Raw genomic sequence first — 13,582 nt, 5'->3', positions numbered from 1 at the left:
TTACGTAGAGGTCATTTCAGCATTTAATTACTCACCAAGGCACAGAGAAGATCAACAGCCTCAAGAACAAGTTCCTGATGACCAATTCGTGTCACTCCAAGTTCTTCCAGATCCTGATGAGATATCTTTAGAAGCTGTTCACCATCAATCTTCTCCTTTTCTACACTGGCCACATACAGCTGCAAAGAGTCATCTAGTCCTAAAAAACAAAAGTTTGCGTCAATTAGCACGAAAGCAAATTGTATAACAAAAGAAAATGTAAAAAATTATAACCAGAGCAGTTTAAACAAAAACTGGCTTTTCATTTAAGTAAAACACATCCTATTGACAGGAGGAATGGAGGAGCTGAATTTTCAACTATTCATTTCCAGAAAGAATAGCTTCCTAAAGAATGCAAGCATTACTTAAAACACAAGTCAGCAGACCCAACAGGTTCTTTGTGAGAACGTAGAGGGCACAGTGACAAATGGTGAAAAATATTTGTTGTTCCTCTACCTCTGGGAAAAGTTTGAGTGTAGTAATTATGTAGACGTCTCTTATTGTATGCAATGTTTTTCTGTTCCAAAGATCTAAGCCCATTGATACTAATGGAGGAACAAATGAGATCCATTTACTTTTATCATTCCAATTTAGCCAGGCTTTTCTTGAAGGCAGGAGCAGCTAAACTCTTGATTGAAGAGTGTGAACAAAACTTAAGGGGAATCTGTCAGTAGGATCAACCCTCCTAAGATGTTTTTATAGGCATGTAGGTTATAGGAAGCTGAATAAAATGATACCTTAATATCTGCGATCTAAAGTCTTATTCCAGAGAAATCCAAGTTTTTCTTAAATGAGCTGTTCAGGGCTATGGGCTGGACATAGATCTCCTCAAGAATCTGTCTCCAGAGCTTACTTTAAATGAAAGGGGCGTAATCAGTTAGAGACATGTAAAAACTGACAGTCTGCTCTCCTTATAATACTGTAGAGCAGTGTGTGATAAGTACTAATATAGTACAGCAGAGCTGAGCCTTGTCTCATTATAAATATATTTGAAGTTGCATCGCTGCTCTTCTGCTGTCAGCTCAGCTACACAGCTGTGTGCCTGGCTTCAACTAACTCTTTACTTTTCATCTCACACAGCCAGTGTGGTGGAAGGTGAGAGAAAGTAACACAAACCTGACAGCATTATAAGGGTATGTGCACACGATCAGGAATTGCTGCGGATTGCACGTAGAGGTTAGAGCACTATGCCCCCTATGCGTTCCCGTGCTCCTGCAGATCACTTGCGGACATGGGCATGCGGCGCGTCTTTACAGACCGCAGCACGTCAATTTCTCTTGCGGAGTCGCTAGTCTCCGCAAGAGAAATTCTATCAGTGCAATGTATAGGATCCGGTGAATCCGCATGGTTCAGTGAACACATGCGGATTCACCTGCGTGCAGCGCTTAGGACGCAGCATAAAGTATACGGTGTTCAAAGCGCTGCCAATACCGACCGTGTGCACATAGCTTAAGATGATAACTGCACATGTATTTGTAATGTGACAAAGTTCTGCTGTACTCCCCTCCCCCTACACTGGCTGTCTAGTAGATGGAGGCAAGAAATGACAACACTATGAGATGACAATTACATCTGCAGAGGTATACAGAGGTATTTCTGGGTCGGCCTCCACCGAGCGACCAACTGTCACAGTGGTCTCACCAGCTGGAAGGCTGTCCTCAGCAGAGTAAAAAGGGAAACGTTGTGGAAGGGGTGCAGGATCAGCCCATCTCAATAAGTAATGTCCAGACCTCAGGTACAACAGTAAGAAAAACTCACTTTTACTGGAGCAGTTGATGATGATGATGATGATGATTACAGTTCCCCACAGTTATTCATTACACTGAGCCAACAGCCCCTCATGGTGTGATTTACCCAGCTCTTTTCTGGCAATGTGTAGCAGCTATCCTCACTCCCGCTGTATATAGAAGTATACGTGGACTAAAACTTCTCCACTCAACCTGGACCTTGGCATCCACGGCACCTCAGGGTTACAGGAAAATACCTCCTCTTTCTTCCCACAGCTGACAACTAAGGATCCTCCATAGACATTCTCTCTGATCCCTAACTGACGTCATCTGGCAGTTGGGCGCTTCCTGAACCGCGCAGGACACTATGTCCCATGCGGCTGCAGAGATTTCGCTGGAGTCCCGAGAGCAACTACAGCAAAAGTTACTGGCTGGCCTCCTCCATCTCCAGTACCACTCAATCCCATGGACGCAGAGTTGCTTCTCCTGGGCTTAGTAGTTCTCCTGCAGGGGCTGCTACCCACCAGACTTCACAATAGCCCTTCCTCTAATTACATGTGTGTGTATAATAATGGCTGAAGAGCTGGCTTCTCACACCATCAGAGTTCACAGATATTTGTGATACCTGCTTTTGCAGGGCGCCACATATGTAATAAGACAAAGATAAGTTCTGCTGAATATGATTATAGCTGTCAGTCATTACATGTCTCACATTGGTAATGTACCTTTTCATTTAAAATAAGCTCAGGAGGCAAATTCTCAGGTAGTTCTATGAAAGGCCCACTGATTTTAACAGCTCACTTACATATTTTTAAAAAATGTGGATTTCTCTGGAAATAAGACATGGGATAACAGATATCAAAGTATAATTTTATTCAGCTTCCTATGAACCACATGCACATATAGCTGGCTTAGGAGAGTTGATCCTACTGACAGATTCCCTTTATACAACTTTACCCTATTCATATTTTTCTCATGATTTTCAACACAGCAGGAATTAAACCTGTGAGGAATGCTGGACTGTTCTGTACAGGGAGCAAGCAAAGCAAAAGGACCACACATGTTGTAAAATCTGCCAACTGGCCAATAAGTCAATGTGGCCATCTTAAAAGGCATGAAAAACATTATGTATTTATAGTGTGTTCTTAAACTAAATAATATCCATTAAAATAAAGAAATAATACAAAAGGTTAAATGCACACCAAAATCTACCAGGACTGACCGTGCAATTATTACCACACTGAGCGAAGTGACTTAAATATTAAAACCATTAACGTCAGTGAACAATAGAGCCTATCCAGTTTCAGTAGCTACCGCTGAAGGTCAGATGGATTATGTTGCCACTAGATTAGTAAGATATTTAGCAACAAGATAATATTCAATTAACTTTGTATTGCTACATAGTCCTTATACTTTTTGTTTCAGTCTCTTATGTGAAAATATGATAATAACCTTAAAGTATAGAAAATTGTGGTTTCATTTGTCCAATCTGTTATTCAGCATCTCGACTGATCGGTATATACATTTGTGCTCAAAAGTTTACATACCCCGCCAGAATTTTTGCTTTCTTGACCTTGTTTCAGAGAATATGAATGATAACAAAAAAACTTTTTTCTCCACTCAGTTATTGATTGGGTGAAGCCATTTATTGTCAAACTACTGTGTTTTTTCTTTTTAAATCTTAGTGACAACCAAAAACATTCAAATGACCCTGATCAAAAGTTCTTATACCCTGGTGATTTTGGCCTGATAACATGCACAGAATTTGACACAAATGGGTTTGAATGGCGACTAAAGGTAACTTCCTCACCTGTGACCTGTTTGCTTGTAATCAGTGTGTGTGCATAAGGCTGTGTGCTCACGTAGCGTTTTTCAAGCGATTATGCTGCGGAATTTCCGCAGCGGAAACGCTTGTAAAACACTTGGTAATCTGCACCCCATGGTCCCCAAGGGGATTCCGCATGTTCTATGCACATGCTGCGGATTTTTCCGCAGCGTTTATGCTGCGTTCAAAAATCCGCAGCATGTCATTTAATTTTGCGTTTCCGCAAGCGGAATTGCCTTTGTCCAATGCATAAAAAACGCAAGGCAATTCCGCATGTGGAAAATGCGTGATAAACGCGCGAAAAATGCGCGATAAACGCGCGAAAAATGCGCGATAAACGCATGCGGAATTCCGCATGCGTTTTTCCGGGAGAGGACTTGCAGAAATGAAGCAGAAATTTTCTGCTTCATAAATGCAACGTGGGCACATAGCCTAAAAGCTGAGTGAGTTTCTGAGATCCAGAGACTCTTGCATATTTCATCCAGCCACTGACATTTCTGGATTGTGAGTCATGGGGAAAGCAAAAGAATTGTCAACGAATCTACCGGAAAAGGTAGTTGAACTGTATAACACAGGAAAGGGATACAAAAAAATATCCAAGGAATTGATAATGCCAGTCAGCAGCGTTCAAACTGTGATTAACAAATGGAAAATCAGGGGCTCTGTAAAAACCAAACCATGGAAGAATTGCAGACAGAAATCATACCCTCGACTTGTAAACAAGGCCAAGTGACTCAATATTCACGAAAACATAGGAACTGGGAACTCAGAATTAGGAACAGACAAAATGGCAGCAGCTGCTCTTCATTGGTCACAATACAAATACAAACAAAAATACTTGGAAGAGGACGTATTAAATACGGAGAAACAAGAAATTATGAATTAGCAAACATTTTGCAAATATGTATTTTAATGTGAAATTTCAAGGGGTATTCCCATCTCCAAGATCCTATCCCAATAAGTAGCAGGTGTAATAATAATAATATTAGCAAATATCTCCACTTAGAAATGTAGTATAGTTCTTCAGATTAATTATGTCTCTTTCCTCATGTGCAGGCATTGCAGGTGTGACGCCTCATTCTCGAAAAAGCCCTTTAGTTTACCCTGGGTGATGGGGAACTCGGAGTCGGGTCCTGTGATGAAGAGATGGGGTGCAGCCGTGGCCCGGACCCGACCTCAGGGCCGTCACATTAAAAAGGATGGTGTGGGCTTGTCCGGGTTGAGTGGCTGATTTAAGACTACGCCACCTGTGGTGCCTGGTGAAGGGTCACCAGCGCCGCTGCAGTCCGCTAAGGCCTGGTTTTATGGCGGTCAGAGTTCTTACTACTCCCCACAGGCGGAGCAAGGCCTCAGGGCAGAGGGACAGGAGGATGGGGGTAGTAGTAGAGGGAGACGGGCGCCGCGTCGTGCAGTGTGGCAAAGAATAAACAATCCGGAGGCCATAGGGGTGAACTTCCAAGGCTTTACTCACTTTAGAGATGGCAGAAGGAAGGCGACTCCCTGCTCCCCGCGGAGTCCTGCGATCACCAGAGGCAACCTCCGAGTAAGTCCAGCATTCAATCGGGACCCTACTGCAGTGTTCCTGAACTACAGAACGAATCCTTTCCGGTCCGTGTGTGTGCAAATAGGCCGGGACTCCCTCTGAACTCCTCTCAGAACAAGGGCACGGATGGCAGCTCCGCTCCGTCCGATACCCGGTGGGATCTTATGGGCCTAACTGGGCTTTCCCATCCAGGACGTAGAGTAGCAAGGTCGGGTGTCGGGGGCCGGTACCCCTCTTGCAGCCGGAGTCCCTCTGACTATATCAGCATGGCGAGGACAGGTTGCGTACACCGCTCCGTCTGCATCCTGCCTGGGATCCATTTGCTTGTGGAGCCACACTCTTAAGCTCCGGGCCTTCTTGATCCTGGTCCTTGGCCGGGTTGAGACATTCCTTGTCTACAACCTACCTCTCATCCCAAGCCAAGGGTACGAGGGCTGTGTCCCTTGCCGGTGCAGGCTCACACAGGATCTGCGCTCCGGGAAGGAGGTCACATTACACACAGTATTTGACAGCACAGAGAACAGCCGACAGACTAGCAAAGGCTAGACAAAGGACCAAGACCAAAGATGGTTTTTTATTAAATATGAAATTTAAAGTGTAACTAACTTGTAAGTCCTCCACCCTCACCCACTAACTGGTTCCCCTAACTCTTGGTTCCCCAGTCTCCCTGTAACTAGGGGAGCAGCACCTAGTGCATACTAGCTCCCTCTGGTGGAGAAATGTGGTGTTGGATGCAAAGGCTGGGTCACGACTATCACACTGGTCTTACCTCAGAGGAGGAACACCACACTCCATTAGAGAAGTGCAGCATCCCTGTGGCGGTCGAACCCTCAGGGGCGCCACACAGGATCTTAGGTATCCTTTGCTACGACCACTAATATAGCGACAGTTAGTTAGCGAGTTGCTAGTGGTCGTAACCATGGATACCTAAGGTCCTGCGATGCCTGCACATGAGGTAAGCGACATAGCGAATCTGAAGAACTATACTACATTTCCAATTAGAGGTATTTGCTAATATTATTATTATTGCACCTACTACATATTGGGAAAGGATGTTAGAGATGGGAATACATCTGCAAGAAATTTGTCTGTTTTACCCGTGTTTGTTGGGTTTCCTCCATTTTCCTCCCACACTCCAAAGACATACTGATAGAGAATTTCTGTAAAAAGCACTTTGGAATTATTGGCGTTATATAAGTGAGTAAAATAAATAAATACATATCCATTATGTAATAAAACATACAGCCACATTAAAATGAATCTGTCAGCAGGCTTTTGCTATGTAATCTGAAGACCACAGCAGATAGAGGGTGAAACACAGAATTCAGGGATGAGTTCCTTGTCAAAGTGCATGCTGTAGCTTACTAACTGTTAAGGATTTATCACTAAAAGATTGACATTGCCAGACTAGTCCAGCAATGCCCTCTCCTCCTGTGATAGGCAGCTCACTGTCTATGGACTTGGTGCACAGAGAGCCTGGTGTGGGCGGGGTTAGCTTCCTCAGCTCTGCTTCATTCTAAATCTAAAAGATTGTGTGAGAACCCAGTAATCTAAGTGATACATTGTTAGATTCAGCTTCCCTTTGCCTTCATCATGCTGCTCTCAGATGAGGTAGCAAAAACCTGCTGACAGATTCCTATTAAGAAACAGCTTCAGCATAAAGAATAACAAGGAGACCTGGAAGAGAGGCTATGGCCCCCACAGATCCCTGATCTCAACATCATGGAGTCTGTTTAGTATTAATGATATGATTTAGATTTCTCTTGTGTTCATTCACTTTGCATTTTCTTAAATGACAAAAGTAAACTATTAGGCTGTGTGCCCACGTAGCGTTTTTCAAGCGTTTATGCTGCGGAATTTCCGCAGCATAAACGCTTGTGAAACGCTAAGTAATCCGCACCCCATGGTCCCCAAGGGGATTCCGCATGTTCTATGCACATGCTGCGGATTTTTCCGCAGCGTTTATGCTGCGTACAAAAATCCGCAGCATGTCATTTAATTTTGCGGAAGCGCAGCGGAACTCCCGCCATTGACTTGCATTGAGACGCATAGAATGTGCGACTGTACATTTTTACAAGCGGCTTCTATGCGTCTCTATGTGCGGATGGTACCCAGTTCTGGAGGAGAGGAGACTCTCATCCAGACCTGGGTACCATTGTACCTGTAAAAAAAGAATAAAATAACAAATAAAGTTTATATTCACCTGTCCGAAGGCTTCTCTCTGAATGCCGACATCGCTTGAGGACCTGCGGTGAAGTCACAGTCATGTGACCGCAGGCCCTTCACAGCTCTGTCTCGCGATAAGCTGGCAGCCGGGAACCAGCCAGGAACGAGCGCTGCAGTCATGCCGGGGCCTCGGGGGTAAGTATAGCTTTATTTGTTTTAATTTTTACGGTTCACACTGTATAAATCTATGCCGGTTGCATGGATTTATATAGTGTGACCTAGTTGTCAAGCACTTTCCAAGTGATGCTATCGCCTGGAAAGCGCTTGTCAATCTGCATGAGGAAACGCATGTGAACCCGCATGTGGATCCGCATGTATTCTGCAGGAAAAACGCATGCACAATCTGCATGCGTTTTTTCTGCCAGGGAGATGCAGAAATGCTGCAGAAATTTTCTGCTTCATTTCTGCATCGTGGGCACATAGCCTTACCATTTCTATTTATTAAAGCATTATTTTTTTGCTGCATTTTCTCAACACCTGCCTAAAACGTTTATACTGTGCAAAAGATTTAGTACTTGTCCATGGATTTCTTTCTTGTTGTTCTGATAGCACCAGCATACTCTGCAGTGCTGTAAAAGCATGATACAGACTCACACCAGTATTGTGTGTTCATGCTGAATATTCATACAGAATAGGAGGGTGGGAGGACATTAGAGAGAGTACCTTGAGGAGAATATACATTTGCACCATAAGGAATGTCGGTCACCTTTGGATTTACAACTCTAGAGTGATTTTTGTTCAAGGCTTTAGGGATGGATGCTTGTTCAGCTGCGTCTCTTAACACAGGAAAATCATCCTACAGAGTCGAGTTTCAAGACCAGCTGGATATACAGTCTCTCATTCATTAACCTTGCTTAACAAAACACATTTTCCCTAAACTCCCACCAGAAACACACTTTATTGTAGACTTGCTTTACTAACACAACTAATTAGAAGTATTTGTGCTGTTTATTGAAACAGCGAGAAATAACTTAAGGTCTAGGGGGCATTCCCTGATGTATACCTCCAAAGGAAGCCTATGATGGATGCCACTGTATAGTACACTTCATGCTATATTTTTTGGGGGGTGTCCTTCGTATAGCAAAGTGTAGCATGCAATACTTTTCTACATAGTAAAGTAAATGTTATTCCAACACATACTGGCTCAGGGTGCGCTAAAAGGACACCTTTTTCTAATACACTGGGTGCATGGCAGTCAATTAAAACAGTTGGCATTTTAATGGAACCCGTATATATGTTATATATATAAAATTACATTTACCGTATTCACATCTAAAGAACATGGAAAAGTAAAACTTAAGATGTGACATTCAATTTCTAGTAACATAATAGCCAATGCTTCAGTTGTGTCATTCTGAATTCATTTTACTCCCTTACGTAGTGCCATTAATTTCCACTGCACTTTAGACATTATCACCACTTTCCTCAATGGGCCTCGCAATCTACATTATCAGTAGTTAATGAAACGATATTCATAAAGCACGTAGTATATAACCAGGCTGAGAACATATCTCAAACAATTTCTAATGTTCTCCCAGTGTCAAAAGATTATTTAGAACAGTGGAATACTCCTGAAAATGTCAAAACACCAAAAAATCAGAGAAACGCTGGAGCCACCAGAGGATAAAGTATAAAAACATATTTATTGAACATACGTTAAAAACAACATATATGTACATATGCCAAATATAGCACCAAGGTTATATATAGGGAGGAAACATGGAAACATGCAAGGAGTAACATAGTCTGATATAGGGTAGGAAATATCACCATAGAGTCAGGAATAGAGGTATCAGTAAGGGGTCACAGACCAATCGAATAATACCCATGATACAAATGAGAACCCCCATCTGAAGGCCAGAAACTGAAAATCAGCTTTAAATCAAGGCCTGTTGATGCTCACCCATGTTGAACCCAGACTGAGTGTCCTCCTTGCGGTTTCTGGCGCGCATTTCACATTTGCTGCTTTCTCAAAGGGTTACAAAAAATGCAGTCTCCAGGTTTTTGCTACCTCATCTGAGAGCAGCATGAGACCTTGTTCCAATGATGTATCACTTAGTTTACTGGGTGCTGCAGTTGTCACACAAGAGTTTTTAGATACAGCAAGTAGCAGAGCTACTGCCACCGCCACACCACCACTTTTGTGCATTGTATAGCGACAGTGAGCTGCATATCGGGGGTGTGGAGTCAGAAAACTGCTCAGACAGCGCAAGTCCTGGTAGTGATAATGTCCTGGTGATAAAACCTTCATTGCAAATAACAGCACACAGCCAAAAAAGTGACACATTGTTGAAATCTGTGTTTCAGCCCCTATCTCCTGCTGTCTTCAAATAGCAAAAAATGCTGACAGATTCCCTTTAATTAGACTCATATCTCCTGTCCTTTCAGGAAGAGTTTTCAGCAAGGCTTCTTATCAGCGGAATAAGGTTTACATTGACAGGTACCATCTCTATACACAATTACACAGGATCCACCAATCACAATAGGCGATGTCACATCTGATCCTGCGTCCCCTCCTTTTACAATGACCTCTGTACATGCTACAATACAAAAGATAAGGTCAGAGTCTGTTCATTGGGGCTGATGTACATGTGCTGTTTCCAGAAACAACAAGAAGTTAGAGTCTAAAAAGTTCCCAGTGGCCAGTGTGAAAATTGCAATATTAACAAAATTGTTTTATAAAGATTGTGATATAAGAAAAAAATACATGTTACAAATATTTAAAATAATAAATAGGCATCTTTTTATTAGGCATTGAATAATTGACATCAATTGCATCTTTTATGACCTAAAAAATATTGTTTGTCATTTCACATGTAAACAGTTATATGTAGGTCGTTATCTGAGAAAACAGGAGAAAAGTAGAAAAAAATCAAGGGATCTCAAACCCTGTCGAAATTACAAAAAAAATGTACCTTTATTGATTCATACGAGTTCAAATCTTTAAGACCAGGACTTTTTTGTGCTTTCATATTTTCCTCACCTTATTCCAAGAACCATACTTTTTTATTTTTCCATTGAAGTGTGAGGACTTTTTTTTGTTGTTATTTTGAATAATACTGTTCACGTTACTATATACGGTAATATACTAAAAATAAAATAAATGCCAAGTGTGGTGAAATGTGGGGAAAAATGCAATTCCCCTATTGTATTTTCAATTTCTACAGATTTCACAGTGAAGTGAAAATAACCTGGCAACATGACTTTTCAGGTTAGTACACTTGCGGCAATTGCAAACATAAGGCCATGATTCATTAAGACTTTTTATTTTTCCCCTTTTGATATTTTAATAGTTACTAATCAATAATGTATTTATATTCCTTTCCATTGTGATTGCTGGATGTCTTCCTGCCTTCTACCTGATCATTTTCACCCAGGAGTCGGCCCGTGGTCTCAACCCTTATTAGATTGATCGATACCTGGACAGGGCGAGCTGATGTGAGATTTTTTCTTTGCCTTTAGAATAAGAGACTCCTTATTCATTAAGAGGCATACATCACTTATTGAAGCAGGCGCATCTTAGGTGGTGTGCATCTTAGGGAATGGTGTAAGATTTCTGGCGTAAGGCATGTCACATCTGGTCATAGACAGGCATGTGTTGCCACTCATTCATGCTCCATACACTTTGGCAGGGAGCTGGAATGGCAAGAAAACAGAAAATGTTGCAAAATTTGTGTGCACAAAAATGCTTCAACTTTACAGAGTGTTATAGGTGTAAACACTTACATGTATCGGCCCCACAGGGCCTGGTTCAATAAAGGGGTTGTCCACTACTCACACAACCTCTTCCCTAGATTTCCTCCCCAGTAAAATAATAACACCTGTTATCAGTCAATCAGCGCTGGCTTCACTCTCTTCTACTAGGAACGTAATTAACATACAAATTAAGTGAGAGAGCAGATGCAGCTCTCACTTTCTCCAGATGTCAATTACAGTATGTCAGTAGGAGAGTGAAGCCAGCGCTGATTGGCCACAGGGATCGAGTGACATAATGTCATGCAATCACTGGAAGAGCCAGTGCTAACACTGCTGGAACGGTGCCGGAACCAGAGGTGGTATAAGTTTTATTATTTTACAGGGAGGAAACATAGGGATTCACTCAAACAACCCTTTTAAGATCAGAATAGATATTATCAAAAAAGGATAGTAATATGTCGACATATCTATCCCACATACATAAAATATTGTTACTATAACACCCAGTAGTGGACAACCCCTTTAATACTGTGATTTTGCATACCAGTTTTAATGAAGGCACTGCTGGAGTAAGATGCGCCTAATTCATTAACAGACACGTGCCTCTTAGTCAATTTTAACACAGGGGCATCATACAACTGCTGGGCACCTCCAGAAATGGTACTGACTGGAGTACAACTCCGTTGTAATTTACACCACAAAAGTGGCGTAAATTTAAAAGAATTTTCTAGACTGGCTTCGCCATGCCACATCTAAGCTCCCTCACCTTGGCAGAGTGGGATAATTTATGTTGGATCTGGTTACATTGTAACCGTTTCACATGTACAACATGAGATATTGTATTATATTCATGAAAAGTTTTAACATTTTACTTATAAAAACAGAAACTTGTAGTAACAAGATATTACGTACCCTATAAAAATCTGATTATTTGCATTGTAAAAGAAAATTCTTCACTAGCATAAGACATGACATATTACCCTTAAGTTTTTCTGAGTAACCCTTTTCTTAGAACTTCCCAGGAGCATGCTGACACGTGTCCAACAGAACTCGGTTTCCCTCAGAAATATTGCTGTCAGTGGTAGTCCAGCACAAAGAGAAGGAAGATGTCTGTCAGGCTCTGTAGCCACATGGCCAAGTAAGCGACATGAAGAAAGACAACTGATTTTTATTTTTTAAACAGTGATTGAATGTCAGTATAATCACCCTGTCCTTCTGTGGACTAGCGGAAGTGCAGTCTTATCATAAAGTATGAACACCCAAATTCACAATACAATTTTCATTGTCTGTATACCTTGGCCATCTTCTACTTTTCCACCTAACAACCAAGGTCTTTCAGTCCTGAATGACTAGACACTTTTCGCATACATGCTGGCTTTAAGAGGACCTTTAACAAATTTTAACTTTAGAATTTACAGTATATACTGTATTCCTGCACATGTTTTTATCTAGATTCCTGAAACTATTTTTTGTTTTGTTTTTTTCCCACTCCGTTGTAGTCATCCAGGACACTGAAATTACTGCTGCCAAATAAGTTAATTTACTATCTTTCACCTGGACATTTCATGTCCTTCAGCTCTGTGGCCGTGTACTTTCATCCCACTATGATCAGCGTCATAGGTAGGAAAAACTAGACGCTCCGTTTCTGACCGAAATGAAACACCCATAGTGTGCCAGTGTGATGGAGCAAGACTTCCATGCTGTTAGTAGGTGGAGTAGTAGCAGCCTATGTCATGTCATGCAGAAGTGGCGATCAGCTGACACCTGGCTCTACTTGTTCTAACACAACCCTGGTAAAAACATCCCTAGTTTAACAAATCCATGTGATAACCGCTGCAGAAAGGAACACCTGCACTATTGGACAAGTCCAGGCAGCTGCTTTCATAATCGCACCAAACATTGTGTTTATGCAATGTTTTCTCACAATGCCCTACTTGTTCGAGAACGTCACCCCCTCACCCACTCTGTGTCCTGCTAAAGAAGGCATGAAACAAACTGGATGGGACAGCCATGGAATTCCTGCAGTTAGTTATTGGCATGCCAAGTTATTTTTACACCATGAAGAAAATGTACTTTTATAATCGGCGTGAGCTGTTGCCTAAAGCATGACACAGACACATCCACAACAGTGGACCCTTTATACTTCTGCCGAACTGTATCACATTTTTAGCCAAATCTCTAATTGACTTTTACCACATATAATAAATACAAAAAAAGCAAATGGCACATTTTAAGCATTATTCTAATCTGTATTTCAGGGAGACGTGATCTTTAAAACATTGAATCCAATTTAGGCATATAAATATGTACTTTTAGTAAACTTTATACTGTATATATAAATATTTAATACAACCATATTAAAATGATAAAAACACATAGGTTTTTTATATTAACAAAAAATAATCAAATATTTGCACAGGTGTAAAACAACTGACAACATACCCCCCTCCCCACCAACTTCTGAGAATTTATTAAAAAACAAATGCATGGGTAAATAAAGAGTGTACTCAGGGCAGATGGTAACAG

At 41.5% G+C, this 13,582-nt stretch overlaps 1 protein-coding gene across 1 annotated transcript in view; it reads right to left on the bottom strand.

Moving 5' to 3' along the window:
* Nucleotides 1–13,582, bottom strand: part of CNKSR3 (CNKSR family member 3) — a 157,707-nt gene that overhangs the window by 89,841 nt on the left and 54,284 nt on the right. Inside the window, exon 2 of the mRNA XM_073672439.1 lies at nt 36–199. Within this exon, the coding sequence (XP_073528540.1) occupies nt 36–199 (164 nt within the window). The remainder of the gene's footprint in view (nt 1–35; nt 200–13,582) is intronic.

The sequence above is a fragment of the Phyllobates terribilis genome, unplaced genomic scaffold (assembly GCF_046119375.1).
Source record: "Phyllobates terribilis strain yellow unplaced genomic scaffold, ASM4611937v1 Scaffold_3__8_contigs__length_932513732, whole genome shotgun sequence".
NCBI lineage: Eukaryota > Metazoa > Chordata > Amphibia > Anura > Dendrobatidae > Phyllobates > Phyllobates terribilis.
The sequence above is the reverse complement of the archived record's forward strand: the minus strand, read 5'-3'. Positions and strand labels throughout refer to the sequence as shown.